At 36.7% G+C, this 23213-nt stretch overlaps 1 protein-coding gene across 1 annotated transcript; it reads left to right on the forward strand.

The window, feature by feature from the left end:
* The first annotated feature begins 788 nt into the window (after positions 1-788).
* Positions 789-9416, forward strand: LOC121049945. The gene is made up of 2 exons (XM_040508434.1): positions 789-3123; positions 4662-9416. The coding sequence occupies exons 1-2, from the start codon at positions 789-791 to the stop codon at positions 7709-7711; spliced, it is 5385 nt and encodes a 1794-aa protein (XP_040364368.1). The 3' UTR covers positions 7712-9416.
* The last annotated feature ends 13797 nt before the right edge of the window (positions 9417-23213 follow it).

The raw sequence follows: 23213 nt of genomic DNA on the forward strand, positions 1-23213 counted from the left end.
GTCGATTCATGTTTCTTGTTTTGTGTGTTTTTGGTTTTAATTAATTTAGGTTTTCATATTGTGAATTGACTTAATATCCTCGTGGGAACGACAACCCCTTCTCTTCCATTACTATACTACATCCACCCTGTATACTTGCAGGAATTCCACCAAGTTTTTGGCGCCGGCTGCCGGGGATAATTTAGTTTGATTTAAAATATTGAATTCCTAATTTAATTCTAGTTGTGTTAGCTTGATTTGTTATTCAAGATTCTATTTAGTTTTTGGAGTCAAAAAAAAAAAAAAAAAGTTGTGTTAAAATAAGTCAGTCCAGTTTTTATTTCTTTTACGTTCTGGAACTATTTTGCAAAGCTGATTACGAACTGATATTTTAGTATTTGTGTAGGAGTATCATACATCACTGGAAAGATACCGAAGTCTAGTTTCCAACGCAAAAAGCGGATTGGGATTCCGAGTTTTGAGCAGGGAGAAATCATCAAAAGAGTGGACAGTGTGCAAACCTGGAAGTTTACCTTGACAAAACAGGATTTCTTTTTCCTTTGTTTAGACATAAGCTGTTCTTTTCCTTTTCCAATTTGAGTTAGGCTTACTTTTCCTAGTCATTGTGTCTAAAAGTCAATATTTAACCTCGTGTTCTAGTGCTCTAGGTACACAAATCTAATTCTTGAAGGCTTATGCACGGAAGACGATCACAACACTCAGATCTTCTTCCTATTGATCACGAACTTGAGAGGACACTTAGACATCTACGAAGGCAACAACTGAGCAGTAGATTACCACCTGATAGGATGGCTGGTTTAGTTCTAAACAATGGACAAGATCCTCAGAATAATAATAATCCACCACCCCCACCACCACCAAGGCGCATGAGAGATTATACTACTCCTACAGATTACACCGCGCCTACTTGTCTCGTCTTAGCACCCATAACTCAGCAGTTCGAGATTCGACCAGCAACTATTCAACTCTTGCCAACATACTATGGGAAAGAGAATGAGAATCCATACAAGCATGTCAAGGAGTTCTTCAATTTATGCTCAACATTTAATTATACGGAAGTTAACATAGAGCAAATTAGACTTCGACTATTTCCATTCTCTCTAAAGGATAAGGCGAAGGATTGGTTTGACTCTCTTCCTGAAGCATCAATAAATTCATGGGCAGATCTTTCATCAAAGTTCATTGCAAAATTCTTCCCTGCAAGAAAGACAAGTGCTCTACTGACAACTATTATTACTTTCACTCAACCTGAGGATGAACCTTTTCATGAAAGTTGGGAGCGTTACAAGGAGTTATTTCGTCAATGCCCTCACCATGGTTTTCAAGATTACCAAAAGGTTGAGTACTTTTATAGAGGACTAAATCCTCAGACCAGGGGGATGGTCGATGCCACAGTAGGTGGAAGTTTGATGAATAAAACTCCAGAGGAATCTATTCAGGCTTTTGAGACTATTTGTGAGAACTCTCAGCATTGGGATTACAGTGTAAGAGATCCTAGGGCATTGAATTCTTCATCAACAAAACGAGGAGGCATGTATGCAGTTCAAACAAGGTCAGGTTTGGAGGAGCAAGTAGCAGCATTAACTAAGTTATTGACACCATTGGTGAGTAAGGTGGCAAGACAAGTCTGTGCTCTGTGTTCTAGTGATGCCCATGAGACTGAGATGTGCCCAACAAATCCTATGATAGATGAGGTGCAGCAAGTTAATGCATTTAATGGGAGACCTCGGAATGATCCCTATTCAAATACTTACAATCCGGGTTGGAAACAACACCCAAACTTCTCATGGAGCAATAATCAAGGAGCTGGAATCTCTCAACCACAACAAAGACAATATCAGCAAGCTTATCAACCACCCCATGTGCAACAAGAAGACCCTTCCATTAAAGATATGTTGGCTCAAATATTGAAGAGAACAGAAAAGTATGATTATGAAGTTGCAACGTTGAAACAAAGCCAATCAAACTTGGAAAAGAGTCAACAAAAGCTTGAAGTTCAGGTGGGACAGATAGCTACTATTTTAAATAGAATGGAGAGAGGACAAGGCCAATTTCCAAGTCAAACTGAGGTTAATCCAAGAGGTCAAGAGCATGCCAAGGCTATTACCATATTGAGAAGTGGAAAAGCAATTGATAACATGGTAGTAATGCCTGGAGAAGTTGAAAATTCAACAAAGGAGGCCCTGAACCAAGATGACCAGGTCTTAAGGTCTGATTCCAGAAGTACTTTGTCACCTTTAGACAACATTGAAGAGACCAAAGAAGGTGCCAAACTCGTGGGTGGGGACTGCCTAGCAGAAAAAGTACCAAAAACTAATGATTTTGCATCTCCAAAGGCTACAAAGACCTTAGAGGGGCCAGCCTCCAAGGAGAACGTCTTCAACCCTCCCTTACCTTTCCCACAGCGTGCAAGACAAGAAAAAAGGGATAAATATATGGGAGACATTCTGGAGCAGTTCAAGAAGGTGCAAATTAACATTCCGCTGCTAGATGCCATCAAACAGATTCCTTCTTATGCAAAATTTTTAAAAGAGCTCTGTACTAATAAAAGGAGGTTTGAAAAGGATGAAAAAGTGATGTTGTCAGAAGAAGTGAGTGCTGTGCTTCAAAGAAAATTGCCACCAAAGCTTAAGGACCCTGGCAGCTTTACAATCCCATGTACCATTGGAGAGAAAAACTTTGAGAAAGTCTTACTTGATCTTGGGGCAAGTGTGAATCTAATGCCCTATTCGGTTTACAAAACTCTTGGTGTTGGACCCTTGCAGAACATAAATATCTCCCTACAATTTGCAGATCGTTCTGTAAAGTATCCCAGAGGCATAGTGGAGGACGTGCTAGTCAAAGTTGCAGATTTTATTCTGCCAGCAGATTTTATTGTTTTGGACATGGAAGATACAGAGATCAGAGGCAAAGCTCTTCCCCTCATTATGGGGCGTCCCTTCATGGCTACTGCAGGTACAAAAATTGATGTTAAAGAAGGGTTGTTGACTATGACAGTGCATGATATTACAATTTCATGGAAAATTTTTGAAGCCTTGAAGAAACCTGCAGATCGTTATGATTGTTTTAGTGTGGACATGGTGCAACACCTTGTGAAGCAATCTTTCATTGAAACAAGCAGGGGCGGATCCAGCCACAGGCTTGGTAGGGCTCAAGCCCTACCGGACTTTTTGGGCCCAAAAAAAAAATTAGGTATATACATATGTTTTTTTTTTTTTGTACCAGTCATCTCGTTTCAAGCCCTACAGGCTACAGCCGCGACTTGCCGTCTTGCCGACTTGGACTCTCCACCAGCAACCCCTCTGGTTGTCTCCGTCACTCCGTGGACCGTGGTACCTCACCATTCTTCTCTCCCTAGTTCTGATTTCTGATTTTCTGAAGTTCTGATTTCCATTTGAAATTTTGAATGATTTGATGATTGATCTTGTGAACTGTGAAGTTGTGATTCTTGATTTCTTCATTTTCTTGTCTTCCATTTAATCTATATGTCTATATCAGTTTTGAGTTCTTGTTGGTTTTTAAGTTTTATAGTTGAAAACTTGAAAATTGAAAATTGAAATGGGATGGGTTATGGGTAATGGCCAATGGTTTCGATTTCGGTTGGTGACTTGGTGCTACTGTCTTACTGAATACTGATGTTGATGGTATAATTGCTAAATTGCAGAAATTCCCAGATTTGCAGAAATGATATAATTGCAGAAATTGCAGATTTGGTATAATTGCAGAAATTGCAGATTTGCAGAAATGATATAATTGCAGAAACGAATTTGGTAGCTTGTGGCTGATTACTTGATTTTAATAAAGGTAATGATACTGATTGAGTGATTGGGTAGTTATATAATTGCTAAATTGCAGATTTGCAGAAATTCCCAGATTTGCAGAAATGATATAATTGCAGAAATTGCAGATTTGGTATAATTGCAGAAATTGCAGATTTGGTATAATTGCAGAAATTGCAGATTTGCAGAAATGATATAATTGCAGAAACGAATTGATGAGTTGATGTTGATTACTTGATTTTAATAAAGGTAATGATACTGATTGAGTGATTGGGTAGTTATCAATGGGTTTGATAACTTGGCTTCCGTTTAATGTTGATTTCTTCTTCAATTGCAGATTTGCAGTTTGTAGCTTTGTATGATTCATGATTCATGAGTGTTAAGGCCTCAAACCTCAGAAGCAGAGGGCCATAATTCGTTTGAGAAAGCTTGTAAACAAATAAAGGTAATGACATTGCTCACATAATTGTAATTTTAGGTGTTGCATATATGTGAATTATAATTGGATTGGCATAATGGCATTTTTCTCATATATCTAATATAATTTATAGGTGTTACACTAAAATGTCAAATCATGAGCCGAAACCGAAGCGACCAAAAAAAATTACTACATTGTATTATATTGCATTGCACGTTTATTTGATTATTGAGTTTGTTTTTTAATTTTGTATATGCATTAGAGGGGTAAGGCTCATTATGTCCCCCCCTGACTAGGTGTATCATTTTTTCAATTAATAAAATTCTCTCCCACCATCGAGATTCTCTACTATTTTTTTTCCTTCACTTTGTTAAGAAATCCAAGCCCTACCGAATGTGGAATCCTGGATCCGCCCCTGGAAACAAGCTCTACAGATCCTCTTGAAGTGTGTATTGCTCAACAAGGAATGAAGTTTGAAAATAATAAAGTGTTGGAGGCACAAGAAACACTAAATGCTGCTGGTACATATCCACCTAGATGGTCTCCAAAATTTGAACGTTTGCAACACTCTGAGACCAAACTTGTCCCTTCTATTGTAAAGCCTCCTACACTCGAATTGAAACCTCTTCCAGAAACTTTGAAGTATGCATATCTTGGTGATTTAGAAACTCTTCCAGTGATTATTGCTTCAGACTTGAGTAGTTCAGAGGAGGAGAAATTACTTAGAGTTTTAAGGGAGCATAAAACAGCTTTGGGATGGACAATTGCAGACATTAAGGGGTTAAGTCCTTCCATATGCATGCATAGAATATTCTTAGAAGATGCAGCTAAACCTACTAGAGATCCTCAAAGACGCCTTAACCCACACATGAAAGAAGTGGTTCGTGCAGAGGTGTTGAAATTGCTTGATGTTGGAGTTATTTATCCTATTTCAGATAGCGAATGGGTGAGTCCAGTGCAGGTGGTGCCTAAAAAGTCCGGAATTACAGTGGTAAAAAATGAAGAGAATGAGCTCATACCTCAAAGGACAGTCACAGGTTGGAGGGTATGTATTGACTACAGGAAGTTAAATAGTGCAACTCGAAAAGATCACTTTCCTCTACCTTTCATTGATCAGATGTTGGAGCGACTTGCAGGCCATAGTCACTACTGTTTCTTGGATGGGTATTCAGGTTATAATCAAATTCCAATAGCTCCAGAAGATCAGGAAAAGACTACATTTACATGTCCTTTTGGAACCTTCGCATATCGTCGAATGCCTTTCGGATTATGCAACGCTCCAGCAACCTTCCAAAGATGCATGATGAGTGTCTTCTCCGACATGGTGGAAAGAATAATAGAGGTATTTATGGACGATTTCTCAGTCTTTGGTTCATCTTTTGATGAATGTCTCTACCATCTTTCCTTAGTGCTTCAACGGTGTCAAGAAACCAATTTAGTTTTAAATTGGGAAAAATGCCACTTCATGGTGAAGAAGGGCATTGTACTTGGGCATATAATATCAGCAAAGGGTATTGAAGTTGATAGAGCTAAGGTGGAATTAATTTCGAAGCTTCCTCCTCCGTCTACAGTTAAAGAAGTTCGGTCATTTTTAGGGCATGCTGGCTTTTACAGGAGATTCATCCCTAATTTCTCAAAAATCACTAAACCATTATGTGATTTGTTGGCTAAAGATGCTGTGTTTGAGTTCAATGAAGAGTGCTTGAAGGCTTTTCAAACTCTCAAAAAGGAATTAACACATGCACCTATCATTCGGGCACCGGATTGGGATCTTCCTTTCGAAATTATGTGTGATGCTTCTGACTACGCTTTGGGAGCTGTTTTGGGGCAGCGAGTTAATAAGCTTCCTCATGTTATATACTATGCAAGTAGGACCTTGAACGATGCTCAATTAAACTACTCTACAACAGAGAAAGAATTGCTTGCGGTGGTTTTCGCATTGGAGAAGTTTAGGAGTTATTTGATTGGCTCTAAGGTGACAATATTCTCTGATCATGCAGCCCTTAGATACTTATTAACGAAGAAAGATGCAAAGCCAAGATTGATAAGATGGATCCTACTCTTGCAAGAATTTGATCTTGAGATTAAGGACAAAAAAGGGACCGAAAATGTAGTTGCTGATCACCTTTCCAGATTGATCAAGGAAGATGTTGGCGATGGTGTGACTCCAATTAATGAATATTTTCCTGATGAGCAGCTCTTCGTTGTTGACAACCTTCCTTGGTATGCTGACATAGTAAACTACTTGGTGAGCAAGTTTCTACCGGCAGATTTAAACAAGCAACAGAAGAAGCACTTTCTCTCTACAGTGAAGCACTACTTTTGGGATGATCCGTACCTATTTAAGTATTGCTCTGATCAAATAATTCGCAGGTGTGTCTCTCATGAAGAAACTCAAAGTATTCTCACCTTTTGTCATACATATGCATGTGGAGGACATTTTGGAGCCAAGAAAACTGCTCTCAAGGTATTGCAAAGTGGATTTTATTGGCCATCACTTTTCAAGGATGCATATACCTTTGTTACAACCTGTGATAGGTGCCAAAGAATGGGGAATATCTCCTCAAAGTCGCAGATGCCATTGACAAATATTTTGGAGGTCGAATTATTCGACGTTTGGGGAATCGACTTCATGGGTCCATTCCCTATGTCTCATGGCTTTCTCTACATTATTGTTGCTGTGGATTACGTCTCTAAATGGGTAGAGGCACTGCCTACAAGGACCAATGATCATAATGTTGTTCTGAGTTTCTTAAAGGAGCATATTTTCACTCGTTTTGGCACACCGCGAGCTATTATCAGCGACGGAGGTTCCCACTTCATTAACAAGTCTTTTGCAGCTCTCATGAAGAAGTATAACATTACTCATAAAGTCTCTACTCCCTACCATCCCCAAACAAATGGGCAAGTCGAAGTTTCGAATAGGGAGATTAAACATATTCTTGAGAAAACAGTGAGTCAAAACCGTAAAGATTGGTCATTAAAGGTGAGTGATGCGTGTTGGGCATATAGAACAGCCTTTAAAACTCCATTAGGTATGTCTCCTTATAGACTTGTCTTTGGAAAGGCTTGTCATCTTCCTGTGGAGTTGGAGCATCAAGCCTATTGGGCATTAAAGAAGTTGAATTTTGGCATTCATGAAGCAGGAACTTTAAGGAAGCTTCAATTAAATGAGTTGGATGAATTACGGAATGAAGCTTATGAGAATGCAAGAATTTATAAGGAGAAGACAAAGATAGCTCATGACAAAGCTCTGAAGCCCAAGCATTTGGTACCAAATACAAAGGTGTTGTTGTATAACTCCAGGCTTCGTTTGTTTCCTGGCAAACTGAGATCAAGGTGGACTGGACCGTATCTACTCTTGCAAGTTTTTTCTCATGGAGCAGTAGAGCTTCAAGACTTGAAAAATGGTACAAAATTCAAGGTGAATGGTCATCGAGTTAAACCTTATTTAGAGTCATTCAGTGGTGAAGAAAAGGAGGTGTTATACCTTAATGATGCTTCACATACTTGATCCTTGCCAAGTCCGGCTGAAGACTTAAAACTTAGCGCTTATGGGAGGCAACCCATGTTTTTGGAGGATGAAGTGGTGATGCACAGCAACTCAGTGAAAGAGAGTACTGAATCTGCTAACTTGCAGCAGAAATGTCCGTTTTTGACATGTAATATGTCGATTTTATGTGATTTGACGAGAGCTACAAGACTCATTGCTTTGCAATGAGCCCCGGCAAATTTTGGCCAAATAACTCTGTCTTCAGTGTCCGATCCGGGAGTCAAACTGCAACAATTATGGAGATTTCTACTTTGAGCATGTCTTGGCCTTTCTTCCTCTTCGTCTACATCCAGGGAGCTCTAAACTCTTTCTTTTCTTTTCTTTACTTTTTGTGTTTTTTTTTCCCTTAGTTGTTTGATGCATTATTGCTAGCTAATATTTTCAACATTGAGGACAATGTCTCACTTAAGTTTGGGGGAGGAATTTAGATTCTTGTTAATTTTTATATTTTAGCTTCACATGTGGTAGAATAGCTTAATTAGTAGAAAATACTGGAAATCACCTCTAAAAAAAAAATGTGTTCTGTACGTTTAGTTGTTATTTTGTGAGTCTTTTGCTTTAGTTTCTTCCAACACCTAGGATGAGAACTTGAATTTAATCCTTGTTAGAGCTGATGAATATGATAAGCATCAATTTAGGTCTGGACATCAATATTTTGTTAATGCTTTCTTATGATGATCATGCTTGAAACACAACAGCCATTGTTAATATGAAAATTTGTGATCTGGAGAAGCATGTGACGGTTAGTGTAGACTTGTATAACCTATGTGAGTATTGAGCCTATTGCCTATTCTTGAGAGTGCTTTACATAGTTCTATGATCTTTCTTGTTAGATAGGTATGATCTCATTATTTTGTCCTAGAACTTGCTTCAATGACTCTCGAGACTTTATATTGATTCACATGATTTTTGGGAAGGGATTAAGGCAATTAGGATCATCACCACCATGGCCAAATAGCCTCCATTCCTGATTATATTATCCCTTAGATATATATCCCTTTGAGCCAAAATAAGCCTTTTCTTTCATAAAACACATATTCCCAACCCTTCACCCTTAAACACATATCTTACCTATGTTCTGAGAAATTGATGGAGCACTATGAAGATGCATATGAGGAACTTTGGAGTAAAGAATGTGTACTGAAGAAAACAAGTTTGGGGGTTGTGATGTGTACTTGAAGGCAAAGTGGAATTTGCAGGTCATACTTCTAAATTTCAGTTAAGGAATTACCATTGTCAAAGTAATTTTGAATGCAAAGGTGTGTCTGAATAGTGACAACAAGAAAAAAAAAAAAAATTGGACACACATTGGTTATTGTTTCGAAGGAAATTGCTATTGTCAAAAGCATGAACTTGTAGAAGCAGCTTGGGATGGGATGTCTCAGAGCAAAACAGAGCTATTGAAAAAAAAAACAATTTTGACGCTACAAAGGAAAAGCTCTGAAAGAAGGTTGCCAATTAAGCTTGGAATATGAAAGCAAGAACGAAAGCTGCTTTGGGATTGTGTCAGAAAGAAAAAGAGAAAAGAATGAGGCTGTGTGTTAGGAACAGAGGAGTAAGTTGACGTGAAACCAACTACCAAGAAACAAGAATTGAAACTTGGAGTTTATGGTGCAGATTTTGTCTTCATTGTTCTATGGTTAGAAAGCAGATGAAAAAAAAAAAATTGAGAACCACAAACTGTAGAGCCATGTCTTGAAGATTTCTTGGAGTGTGGTTTGGAGTATAAGAAGGTTAAAGTGAAGTCAAGCCCCAACACAATGAAATTTGGCCTTCCATGTTCGTTATTTGATAAGTGAAAGTGTGACACATATGGGGATTTGACGATCTTAAGTCTCAATTTATTTGTGCTTTATTGATTTCTTAGAACCTTTGAATTCCTTTATCTTTCATTTCTTTTAGCCAAAACCCTTAGCCCCATTACAACCGGAACAAAGACCTTTATGATCCTAGGAAAAGTGTGAGGCAATTTGTGGAGATGAGTCAAAGAGGTGAGCCTATGGGGCAATTCTATAATTCAGGTGATAGATATTCTTGCATGAGATCATTCTTTATTTTTATTTTCCAGAAAAAGACTTTCCATCTTAACATTTATGTGAGCTATTTTGCTTTTATATATCCTTCGTCTCACATAAACATGAGTGAGTAGAATTACCCAGAAAATCTGAGCGCTTTATTCTGAGTGAAATCCTTGGTGAGATTTGAAGTTGAAGCTGATTTTCATGTGTCTATTTGGATTGTGGAAATTTGTATTGATTTATGGCTGTCTACACAAGCATGGTTGTTATCGGAATTTATTAACACTCGATTGAAAGTTTTATGGACCTGTTTTGATAATTGTTGTTATTTGGATGCTATAATTTTGAGATTGATTCTTTGAGGTGATTGGAAGGATTAGGAACTTTTCTTTATTCTTGTGTGTTCGTTCTAGTTAGTCTTTGTTTTAATTTGTTTTGCTCGAGGACTAGCAAAGTCTAAGTGTGGGGGTATTTGATGGGCTCATATTTTCCTATATTTCTATGCCTCTTAATCTTGGTTTTTATGTTTAGTTCTCCTTATTTATGATTCATTTACATCTTTTAGTGTTTTTGTAGGTTTGTTCCATAGAAAGAAGAAAAAGAAGCCAAAATGAGCTAACTAGGATTGAAAGGCAATGTGCAATTCCAAGTCCCAGAATCTGCCTGTGCAGAACACCCAACTTCACCGAATTACTGGGAGTTACTCAGATCGAATCAGACAATGAGCTTTATATCATTGGAAAGCTACGGATGTTTACTTTCTGTAGAATTTTACGGATCTCGATTTAGATAATTTTGGAGAAAGTTATGATTATTTGAGTGAAGATAGGTCGGACAGGAAATCTGCTCGGGAATTTACAACCATTCGTGGAGAACTCAAGTTTCGCGGCACAAGATCGTCAATCCTAATGTTTCAAGGAAGTTAATTCAGATGAGGATTCAAGAATACATGTATTACTACTTCTACAAGAGATATTTCAAGGTTTTCCCATTCCAAATGAAGAAAGGAATCCAAATCCAAGTCTTACAAGGAAACTTGAAGCCAAAGATGAGCAGAAATCTTCCCTATATAAGGGAGCACGAATTTGCATGAGGAGGGGAGTCTCGGGAGCACATTGAAGACGCCTAAGGAGCGGAGATGACTCATCCATCTTCCCTTTCTTTTCCCCTTCCATTCTTTTTATGTTTTTCCTATGTTTTATTTAGTTTCAAGTAGCTAAACTCCTTTTCTAGGGCTAGGATGAGGCCCTAGCATGATTATTTACATGTTTTGATATTCAATTGATGGATTAATAATTTCTTTTTGATAAATTCTTAATCTCTGCTTGAATTGTTGCTTATGTTAAAGTTCTATTGATTCGCGACCTTTAGGGCTTTGCATCTAGTTATCAGAAGATGAATTTGAGGCGTACCTGCAATATAATTCAAATTAGCTTCATGAGATAAAGAATTGTGAATTACATTATTGTCGTACCTGAAGTAATGGTTTGCATGATTCCCTTGTTTTCTATAACGTAATGAGTCCTGTGTGTTAAATTTATGCCGTACCTGGATAGATTGCATGCTAGGATATACGACCTCTGCCGTACCTGGAGAGAATCATACACTTAAGGAAAACTATGGTCTAAGTGTCGTACCTGAACTTAGATACGGGAATTGTTATCAAAAGAAACGAAAGAATTCATTGGTTGGTTCAAAACGTAGATAAGATTGCTTGTGGTTGATTCCGACACCCTAGGCTCATCATCATCGTATTCTTACCTTTAATCATTATAGACTCTCTTCTAAATTTCAATTTATTTAGATTTACATTTTAAGTTTCTGTTTTTGAATAATTTTCCCATTATCATAAACTCTTTCAAAACCGTGAAAATCATAAATCCTAGTTTGAGTCATTGTTTGTTTAGTCGATTCATGTTTCTTGTTTTGTGTGTTTTTGGTTTTAATTAATTTAGGTTTTCATATTGTGAATTGACTTAATATCCTCGTGGGAACGACAACCCCTTCTCTTCCATTACTATACTACATCCACCCTGTATACTTGCAGGAATTCCATCATGAGACGACGATCAAAGCGTCATCACCAAGTTTGAGCGGCACAAGGAGGAGTGTTGAAGGAAGTTGACATCATGTGTGCCTCTTCAAACTAGGGTTTAGTCCTAAAGTTGTAATAGGAGAAGGTTCTACATTTCCTAGTTATGTTCGGATTCTATTACCTTTTGTGTACTTTGTAAATCTCTATATATAGGGCTCTTATTATCAATAATACTACTACAATTCTCTCTGCAATTCCAATTTACTTCAACATCAAAGAGGTTCTCCCATGCATAGGTACTTGTACGGAGGTTTTCACCAAAAGAGCTGCACAATTAATAACAAATGCAGCAATTAGTATATAAGAACAACATTTCATGGGTAATGAAGATATGTGAACAAAGCACTGAACAAGTAATATTATCAAACCTCAGATTTCGTAGCCCCCACCAGAAACAGTACAAGAATTTTCGAGGAAAATTTGTCGACTGCACTAGGCAGGAGTCGAGCGCATTAGCAAATATTCCAAAATTAAAGGGCTTTCCTTTCATTTCTTCCAGTAGGTTTAACGGACATTTTTTGTCTAACGATGGGACAGTTCTCAATCTATCTCGTTGTTCACTAAAACTAAAGGTACTAGGTTGACATCCCTTGTGACATTGGCAAACGAAATGCCAACAATCCATCTTTCGTTGAATGGCAAAAAAGTACCAAAGAGCTCCGAGTACCTAAAATAAAAAAGTTACTTAATAATTGAACTGCAAATTAAGACATTTCCATATATATGGAAAATATGAAAGAAATGTAACTAGGATCATTAATTAAGAAAAATTAGGACTTACATGACTTGCAAGGATGTATAGAAAGAAATTGAAAACACCTTTAGTCCACATGCTTGCTTTATTAAGAGTTTTCTTACGTTCTCTGCACAATAAGTAAACGGGAAGAACGCGTGGGACAAATTGGAGCAAAATAAGAAAGTCGAAAAGCCTCCTTTCTATCGAACATCCCGGACCCTTCATTTTCGAAAAGAAAACGAACATTCCCACCTACAAATGGCAAGCATAGGTTCAAGCAACTAGAAAACGAGGGAAATTAAGCAAATATTACTCCAAAAAAGACTTCTCTCGATTACCTGGGATATGGGAAGAATAGCTAAAATGTCAATCAGGATGTATGATCTATTAGCTTTCGCCCAAGCCCTCTTAGCTATTTTCAAAACATCCTCAACTGATATTTTCCCGTTCGAATTATGAGCTTCCGCTTGTGTTTTTGTCACCTCAGAAGCCATGGTCAAAATTCGCATAATAATGTCCCAATGTAGAAGTGATCTGTGACACTACTACAAATATGGGCTACAAGGACATCAAACAAGGACACACAACTTACAAGGTGTCCTTAAAGGTCATTTAGGACACTCTTTATTTAAATGAAATTTTATGCGGAAGTATGTTTTTTTTCAAGGACAACTAGATTTGAATATGTGTCCTAAAAGTCTTCAGTCGACCTATTCAACAAAAAAGAAAAAAGTTTTCGCGTCTGCCCATTTTCGAGTTTTCCCTCCCAAAAATTTTAGATTCCCTCTTCCTCCAAATTTCAGATTCCCTCTTCAATTGAAACCCACCAATTTCATTCCCTCTATTTCTATTTTATATGTTCTATTAACCTTGCTTTGTTCGTCAGAGCAGAAGAAAAGCAAATTTGGTTTCCCGATCTCCTATCAATCTTATGCTCTCTCTGACCTAATTTGGTTCTATCAACCCAGATAGAAAGGTTGAGGACTGAATAACTCCAAATCAGGACTATACAAGATGCAGGCTTTCAGGTACTATTATCTTCCTAATTTTCAATTGGTGGGTATTCAGATTTATGGGTTCATGTTGGGGATTACACTGTTTATTTATATGGGTACTCTCGGCTTTAAGAGATAATTGCTTCATCTTTGAATCCTCTTGTAGATGGAGGGGAGGATAGATCTTAGGTCTTGAGCGAACGAGTCATATACAAGTCAAAGGTGTAGAAATCCTATCGAGCTAGCATCACCCAGTATGTTCCTTTATCAACACCAAGTTTTCAATTATTTTTTGAACAATCCAGGTTATCGATTGTTGCCTTTATTCATTCGGTTTCCTTGTCTGAGCCGCTAAAAGAGATGTAGTGGTTATTGTCTAATAATCCAGGTTATCGATTTTTACCACTTTCAAAGAAATTCATTTCCATTATCAAGCCAAGGAAGTCATGCACACCACCTGTTTGATGAAAGTTCCAGGTGACTGAAAAAAGTGCAAGTTTTTTAACAATCATTTTGTAATATACCATTGGCTACCATATAGTCAGATCGTTGATTTTATATATTGCTGCCTTATCAGTCGTAGCTCTTCGAGATATTTACAAGACCCTGAACCAACTGCCACAACTGAGGCACTGGAGCATGATTATGTCCCTTCTTTGGAGACTACGAAACTCCCCTCTTGATCATTCATTACATGATTTGTCGTCTAGAAATGTAGTAACTATTTTAATATTCGCAAAGCTCGTTAGTTGTGATATCTGTGGTTCTGATGGAAGTAATTTTTTTTTTTTTAAGAGTAATTTGGTATTGTTTATAATTGAAACAGGTTGGTGGCAGACCTACTCGGGTCGAACTTCTGCTTATCCATAATTGGTAGTTTTACCTCTTTATTATAGAAGTATAATTTTTCTTTTTTTTTTGCTTACAAGCATTCATAGTGCTGCATTTGTTGTTTAAAGATGAGGCTAATGTATTTCACTTGATAGGTGAAGCAACTTGATGAAAATCTTCCATCTGATCTCGAGGAAATCATAAATAAATATAATGGGATGGAAGCAGTGATGAAATTGGTTAAAGTGCAAAAGCATCTGATACTTTTGCTAAAGGATACAGACCCCAACTTGTCTCACTTGAACCAAAAGAAGTAGCTGTGGTATGCATCTTGTCTTTCAGCAGTATATAATATGTACTTTCCAGGTTTTGTACATGAGTGATTCATACATAAATATTGCAGTCGCATAACACAGTCCAGTTGGAAAAAGTGAAGTCTCTGAAGGATGATGAAAAGACAGGAAAACGCAAACGTCAGGTAAGCCATGCTGGGCAATGCTGTTAACTAGTGCTAGATTCTCATTCCATTTCTTTTGAAACATTTTATTATCTTTCATTGGGCGAGAGAAGTTTTCCATTTGTCTGATGTAGACCTCTTGCTATGTGGCAGAATGATGAATTTTATAGAGCATGAAAATGTTTAAAGTAAGAGCTGCCCTTGATGAAAAATTGAAGCAAAAGGGTATTTTCAATTCCATCACCCCAAGAACTGATAGACAACAATAACATCTAAAACCATTAAATGGGTATGACTTTACTCTTATACTTTGTAATTTAACTCATTCCTCCATTGTGCGAACTAATTCAACCAACTTAGAATTATAATAAGGACACGTGCTCTACTTGAACACGTGCTCTACTTGAAGATATTATAATAGGTAAAGTAAGGAATGTTTGTATTTTGATTATGACTTATTGGTTTACACAATAAGTGTACCAAGTCATCAAGCCTGGTTACCTCTGAGCCTTGAGGCTTGATGGGATAAATTGTAATCTCAAGTTCAGTTTTCTCTGATCCCTTCCTGTTATTTATCAACTAGTGATCTGCACAGGGCAGGGTTATACCAGTGGTTTGTTGCTTCGAATATAGCTATTTGTTCAGATTCCATGACTCATGGTTAGTATCACTAATCCTTAATGAGTTTATGTTTTTGAGATTATGTAAATGAACTAAGGATCAATGCTGAATGCAGTTACATTTTTTCGTTTACATATGTGCTTGCAGGAAATAAAAGATCAAGGGTTTTGAGTAGCAGATGATTAGATACTTAAAGCCATGAAGGTCTGCTTCCATCTCTTTTTTTTTTTTTCCTTTGAATGATAGTTAGTTCCCCTTATTATGTATCAATGCATAAGAGGTTCGTTGATAACACAACGTTGTGTTTTTAATTTTTATCTTGATTAATATGATGAAAGGTGCTTTAACAAAAATAGAATATAAAAAAGTTGATGCATGCAATTGTTATCTGTTAACGGTTATTATCTTTGCTCTCTAGAGGTATTTTCCCTTACAAAGTAGATTTATCTGTTAACGTTGACACTGGTGGCAGAGAGTTAGTACCTTATGCTCAATTCAAACAAATGAATATCTACCTTACATGTTCTGTTTTAAGCCAACACCCTTACAGATTCTTCTTAGTGTGTACTAGTGCATTCATTAAAGCCTTATAGATTTTCCTCTATTTGTTATTTCAGGTCAATTATATGTCTTGTTGTCTTTGATTAGTTGTGCACATGCTTACTGGGTTGCTTTTTTGTTTAATGTAATATTCACTAATGCTCATCATTTCAGTTTAAGGAAAAAGACACACTCAAGAAGAGGTTGATCTCGTTCGAGTAGAGTGGGTAGAGCAAGTTGATGGATATATCTAAGATGAACTAAAATAGTTAGCATATGTATATGCAGATTTCTTACTTCTGGTATGAATCAAATTAGTTATATATATTTGAAGCCTGCTTATTGTAGCAGCAACTTTGAATTAAATTGGTCAAAACAGTAGAGTAGGACATTTTGGATCTTTATGCTCCTTTAATGAGATGGACTTATGGTGTTTATAGACTACTTGGATTGGATATTTTTTTGTATCAGTTTTCATATTAATTATAAGGACTTGTTGATGTGTCATCTGTATGCAAATTTGATGGGAATGTACAGAAAATAGGACACAATGCATTCCTATGTGTCCTAGTATAGAAAAGAGGACATATGAGAATGTAATTTTTGTGTCCTTATATTGATTTAAGAACTCTATTTTCAAATCTTTGAGGACACAATTTTTGTGTTCTTGTATAAAATAGAGGACACATTTGAGTGTGTTGCTTTTGTGTCCTCTAATAGATTTAAGGACTCATTTTCAGAGCTTTTAGGACACAATTTGTGTGTCCTCATACAGAAAAGAGGACACTTATTTGATAATATAAGGATGCAATTTAGGTATCCTCTTATAGATTTAAGGACACCACTTTTATAGCTATTAGGACACATAAATTGTGTCCTTGTATAGATAAGAGGACACATTTCCAGTGTCCTTATTTCAGACTTATGATGACACCCAGATAGAGGACTCTTTTTTAAAGAGTCCTTGTATGTTTTTAAGGACACAGTTTCAGTGTCCTTAAATCATGTTATTGTAGTAGTGTGAGTAACCTTAAGACAAGGGCTATGGCCTTCAACCTTGTGTCAAAATATACACACTTCTTCTTCTCGTTTATGACTGGAGTGTAGAAGAACAAAGGATCAAAGGAGACAGCAAACACACAAGATGCTACAAATATGTTGTTCCACATCGGAAGGAACTTCCCTTCTGGATTGAAAATTTTGTTAAAGGAGAACCATCCTCCAGTTGTTCTTGTATCTCCTCCCTCAGTAACCGATCTGAAAATCACACAATGAACAACAAGTTGAACGTACTCATCGGTATAAATTGAGTATATTATTTGATGCAATGATCTACAAGAAGTAAAATGCAATATCGTGGAGAACTGACCTCTGAGATTTTTCTTCTTCCGGGTGCTTTACATTTAAAGCTACTTGAGGGTTAGCCATTACTCAAAACTGAAGCGGTTTTCTATAACGATCCTCAATTTTGCAGCAACTGAATCGCCTTCGAAACAAAGACAATAGCGCCACATTTTATACATTGACATGCACATTTGTTACATACAAGCTCAGAATTCACTTCATTTGGTAAAATTTTCTTTTTAATATCATCGATTACATTCATTTTGTTTTTGGTGAGTGATCAGTGATTCATACAATGAAGTAGTACGTGTTGTTTTTGGTCCTCCCACTTATTGGTGCCGGCCCCTACTCGACATTATCTGACCCAGGTCACGAGGAATGTTAAAATCCTGACCCAGAATGTGACCCACGATGGCTGGTTGCCAGCTCGGCCCAACCCACAACGTGGGTGACGTCAGGCGCTGGTCTGGAAATGGTGACGCTAGTGGGCTCGAGCGTGGAAATCAATTTCTTGTCGTGTTGCGGGAAAACAGGTCTGGCGCGTGCTGGACATTAATTCGTCGCGTACAGACATTAGATGTAGACTGTTGGTGATTGGGGCATAGGGCTGTCAATGGGTCGTGTCGGGTTGGGTTCGTGTCGGGTCAAGATATTTGTCGTGTCGCAAGATACAAACCCAAACCCAACTCATTTAATAATCGTGTCAAAAATCTAAACCCAAACCCAACCTATTTATTAAACGGGTTACCCGTTTCCAACCCGCTTAACCCATTTAACAAATAGGTCATGTCGTGTTAAACAAAATGACCCATTTAAGGGTTAACAATGTGACCCATTTAATTAAAAAAATGCATAAATTGATTAAATTCACTAAAAACTCCACAAGACGAATAATATAAATAATTAAATCCAATAATTATAAAGCAAAATATTTCAAATTGTCTAATCCTATGATCAAATACTCCCAACGTCCAAAATTTCAAGAAGAAGTATAACATAATCGGGTTATACAGGTTCACTTCGTGCTGGCGGGTTGACCCGTGGCCGACCCATTTATTAAATGGGTCATGGCGGGTTGACCCACGGCTGACCCGCTTTTTAATCGTGCGGGTTCAACCCGCTTTATTTCGTGCGGGTTTCGAGTCGTGTTATCGGGTCGTGTCGGAATTGACAGCCCTATTGGGGCATATGTCAGATGAACTTTGGGGCATATCCTAGATTGTTTAATTTTGGGTTCTTTCTCTTCTTAATTACCTTTTATCTTTAGTGAGAAATAGAAAGAATAGACAATGAATTTGTCTTCACGAATCACAATATGTAATTTGCTCATCAATTCCCTCAAGACAGAAGAAAGAAATGCTCCTCGATCAGCTTATTGATTGTCCTAGCTAACTACCTAGTTGGAACTGAGATAGGAGATGAGGTCTTTGACTACTTGCCAGTTTTTACTTGGGGCAATATAGGCCTAATTTTTAGGTAAAACTCATGACTCATCCATTATTTCTTTTCAATTTACATCAAAAAGTTGCTACTGAAGGAAAATTATTAACCTACACCCCTAATTTTCTCTTTTCACTACTAAGACCAGTAACCATTTGGGGACCCTTTGCAGACTTCTTCTTTTGTGGAGTTTTAATCGAAAATTCTTCCATGCTCCGAGCATGGAGTGCATCCATGCTCGTCCACATGAGCAGGATTTATGTCCATCCGATTGATTGCAGCAATCATGTCCACCCATTTGTGTCAGCTAGTTACCTGCAAGAGTTTTTGAAGTTGAAGGAAACATTTTGGGTCCACAATAGATTTACAAAGGTAAAAAAGAGTAACAGTGGATAGGTTTCTTCGCATTTGTTTTTGCTTCTCTCTACACGAGAGGTCCTGAACCATAGTGAAGAAGGTTTAGATTGGGAGGAGGAGATACTGAGCGAGACCAAATTGCAGAGAATATGGGCGTTGGTCTTGGATCATTCAAGCATATCCTCGCTCATCTCAAGTATGAATTTTTTGTCAAATTTTTGTATTGAACACCATCGAAAGCCCAGATCGATGTTGGTATGAATACTAGATAATTGAATTAAAGGTTCTATTTAATTCTCGGGTTCACTGATGGTATTACAGCTGGATTTTCCCTTGGTTTTATGCCAATTGCGTGTTAAGATTGGAATTTGTAACCGTCCAAATCTGGGTTTTGAATATGAAGATGTTTTGATACCCCTCCGGGTAACCCAGCTGAGCTAAATCATCGAATAAATATCTTAAAGCTGAAGCCAACATTTCACTTGACATTGGTTGGTACAGTGGTTAAGGCACAGCTAAACTTGTTGGGGTATTCAAGTTCGAGCCACCTCCACCTCTTCTGCTCTATTTTTATTTTAAATTTTATTTCTTTTTTCTTTTTCCTAATAAACTACGTTTCTTAAATCAAGTAGTCAGATCAGAAAAAAGAAAGAAAGAAAAAAACCATGAAGTAGTCAAACCTCTTTTCAGAAATCCCATCAACCACCTAAAAATTGCCCTGTACAAATTTGGTCTAGTGGCATAATCTCCCCTTCGTAAGTGGGAGGTTGTGAGTTCGACTTACGAAATGTTATTTACCTGATCAAAAAAAAAAAACCACCTAAAAATTATTGATATGTATTTTTTTATTTTCAAGTAGATGGACGTTGGCTATTAGCATTATTTTTTTTTTCCTCTAAGAACAACAAATCCGCAATGATCTTCTCCCTAATTTTTGTACATAGATAGCTAAAAATAATTTAATTCTCAGTTTCTCACATCTAATGGTCGGTGTCCCGAGTCTTATATTTGTTGACAATCTTACTCTTTAAACGGTAGAATCGATAAAAATAGGGTTATAAACTCTTATTCGGTTGACCTAGAGGATCATAGTGAAAAATAGATCAAATTGAATCAATTTTGGACCGGAAGCCAAAAATAATGTAATTCTCACATCCAACGATTGTTTTTCCAAGCCATGTATTCGTTGACGGTCTTGCCCATTGTAGGGCAAAGTCAATAAAAATAGAGCTCTAAATTCTTATTCGGTTGATCTAGGGAATCAGGGTCGAAACGTAGACTAAATTTATCAATTTTGGACTGGAAGCCTAAAATGATGTTATTCTTTTATTTGGTATATTTTTTATACAACGGTATTTAGGGATAGGGTAGACCAAGTTGATCGAGACCAAAACGAGGACGAAAATAGCTGAAATTTTAACCATAGTCATTTCTTTTTACCATGATAACATCCAACTGTCAATTTTTATAAATTCTATTTTGTCCACCTTGTTGCTAGTGAAAGGTATATTTTTCAATACAACTAATAAACAAGTTAAACAACATTAGTAGGCATATAAGGATTTCGTTCGATCTAAACAATCGAAACTGGAAATCGATAAATTTGACATTACCCATCTATTTAAAGCGTATTAATAAGTATTGTGTAAAAAAATTAACCCGACCCGCCATCATTTAGATGTCAAATAAAGCGGTCAACCACTTATACATTTATAACTCCCTAAGGGGAGCAGGGAGCTTAACCACGAGTAGATAAACTTTCTGAAATTGTTATATTAGTTGATATAGGTCATAGCCACAAGAGTGTGAGAGGTGACAGATCGAAAAAAGAAGTTGCGAGTGAGCGGTTATGAGCATATTAGTTTTATGTGGTATTTAGGGTTTAGGGTTGACCTAGTAGATCGAGACCCAAACAACTTCGAAAATAGCTGAAATTTTGACCATAATTATATCTTCTTATCATGATGACATTCAACGGATGATTTTGATAAAGTTTATTTCCTCCACATTGTTCCTCATGGAAGGTATATTTTTCAATACAACTAATAAACTAGTTAAACCGCATTAGTAGGCATATAAGGATTTCGTACGAACTAAACAATCGAAACGGAAAATCGATAAATTTGACATTACCCATCTATTTATAGTGTATTAATAGGTATTGTGTAAAAAAATTAACCCGATCCGCCATCATTTAGATGTCAAATAAAGCGGTCAACCACTTAATACACTTATAACTCCCTAAGGGGAGCTTAACCACGAGTAGATAAACTTTCTGAAATTTTTACATTAGTTAATATAGGTCATAGCCACGAGAGTGTGAGAGCTGACAGATCGAAAAAAGAAGTTATGAGTGATCGGTTATGAGCATATTAGTTTGTGTGGTATTTAGGGTTTAGGGTTGACCTAGTAGATCGAGACCCAAACAACTTCGAAAATAGCTGAAATTTTGACCATAATTATATCTTCTTATCATAATGACATCCAACGGCTGATTTTGATAAAGTTTATTTCCTCCACGTTGTTCCTCATGGAAGGTATATTTTTCAATACAACTATTAAACGAGTTATACCGCATTAGTAGGCGTATAAGGATTTCGTGCGATCTAAACAATCGAAACTGAAAATCGATAAATTTGACACTACTCATCTATTTATAGCGTATTAATACGTATTGTGTAAAAAAATTAACCCGATCGATCGTCATTTCAACATGAAATAAACCGGTCAACCCTTTAAAAGCTTCTACTTCCCTAAGAGGAGCCGACCCTTGAAGAGATAAAATTCTTTAAATTTTTACATTAGTTGATACAATTCCTACCCACGAGAGCATGAGAGCTGACAGATAAAAAAAATAAGTTATGAGTGAGCGGTTATGAGCATATTAGTTGTATGTGGTATTTAAGGTTTAGTGTTGACCTACTAGATAAAGACCCAAACGACGACAAAAATAGCTGAAATTTTGAACATCACCATTTCTTCTTATCATGATAACATCCAACGGTCGATTTTGATAAAGTCTATTTCATACACATTGTTGCTCATAGAAGGTATACTACTCATTAAAACTAATGAGCTATTTATACCACATTAGTAGACATATAAGAATTTTGTGCGATCCAAAAAATAAAAATTGAAAATTGATAAATTTGACATTACTCATCTATTTATAGCATACTTATAGGTATTGTGTAAAAAAATTAACCCGATCGGTCGTCATTTCAACATGAAATAAACCGGTCAACCCTTTAAAAGCTTCTAATTCTCTAAGGGGAGCCGACCCTTGAAGAGATAAAATCCTCTAAATTTTTACATTAGTTGATACAACTCCTACCCAGTAGAGCTTGAGAGCTGACATATCAAAAAAATAAGTAACGAATGAGCGGTTATGAGCATATTAGTTTTATGTGGTATTTAAGGTTTAGTGTTGACCTACTAGATCAAGACCCAAAAGACGACCAAAATAGCTGAAATTTTAACTATAATCATTTATTTTTATCATGATAACATCCAATAGTTGATTTTAATAAAGTCTATTTCATACACATTGTTGTTCATGGTAGGTATATTTTAGATGCAACTAATAAACAAGTTAAACCATATTAGCAGACATACAAGGATTTTGTGTGATCCAAAAAATTGAAATTGAAAACTGATAAATTTGACATCACCCATCTATTTATAGCGTATTAATAGGTACTCTGTAAAAAAAATAATCTAATCCACCGTTATTTCAACATCAAACAAAGCGGTCAACCCTTTATATGCTTATACTTCCCTAAGGGGAGCTGCACCATGATAAGATAAACTTCCCGAAATTTTTACATTTTTTGATATAGCTCATACACACGAGAGTGTGAGAGCTGACAGGTCAAAAAAAGAAGAAGTTGGGAATGAGCGGTTATGAACATATTAGTTTTATATGGTATTTGGGATTTATGGTTGACCTAATAGATCGAGACACAAATGACGATGGAAAATAGCTGAAATTTTGACCATTACCATTTGTTATTGTCATGATAACATCCA

The sequence above is a fragment of the Rosa chinensis genome, chromosome 1, assembly GCF_002994745.2.
Source record: "Rosa chinensis cultivar Old Blush chromosome 1, RchiOBHm-V2, whole genome shotgun sequence".
Taxonomy (NCBI): domain Eukaryota; kingdom Viridiplantae; phylum Streptophyta; class Magnoliopsida; order Rosales; family Rosaceae; genus Rosa; species Rosa chinensis.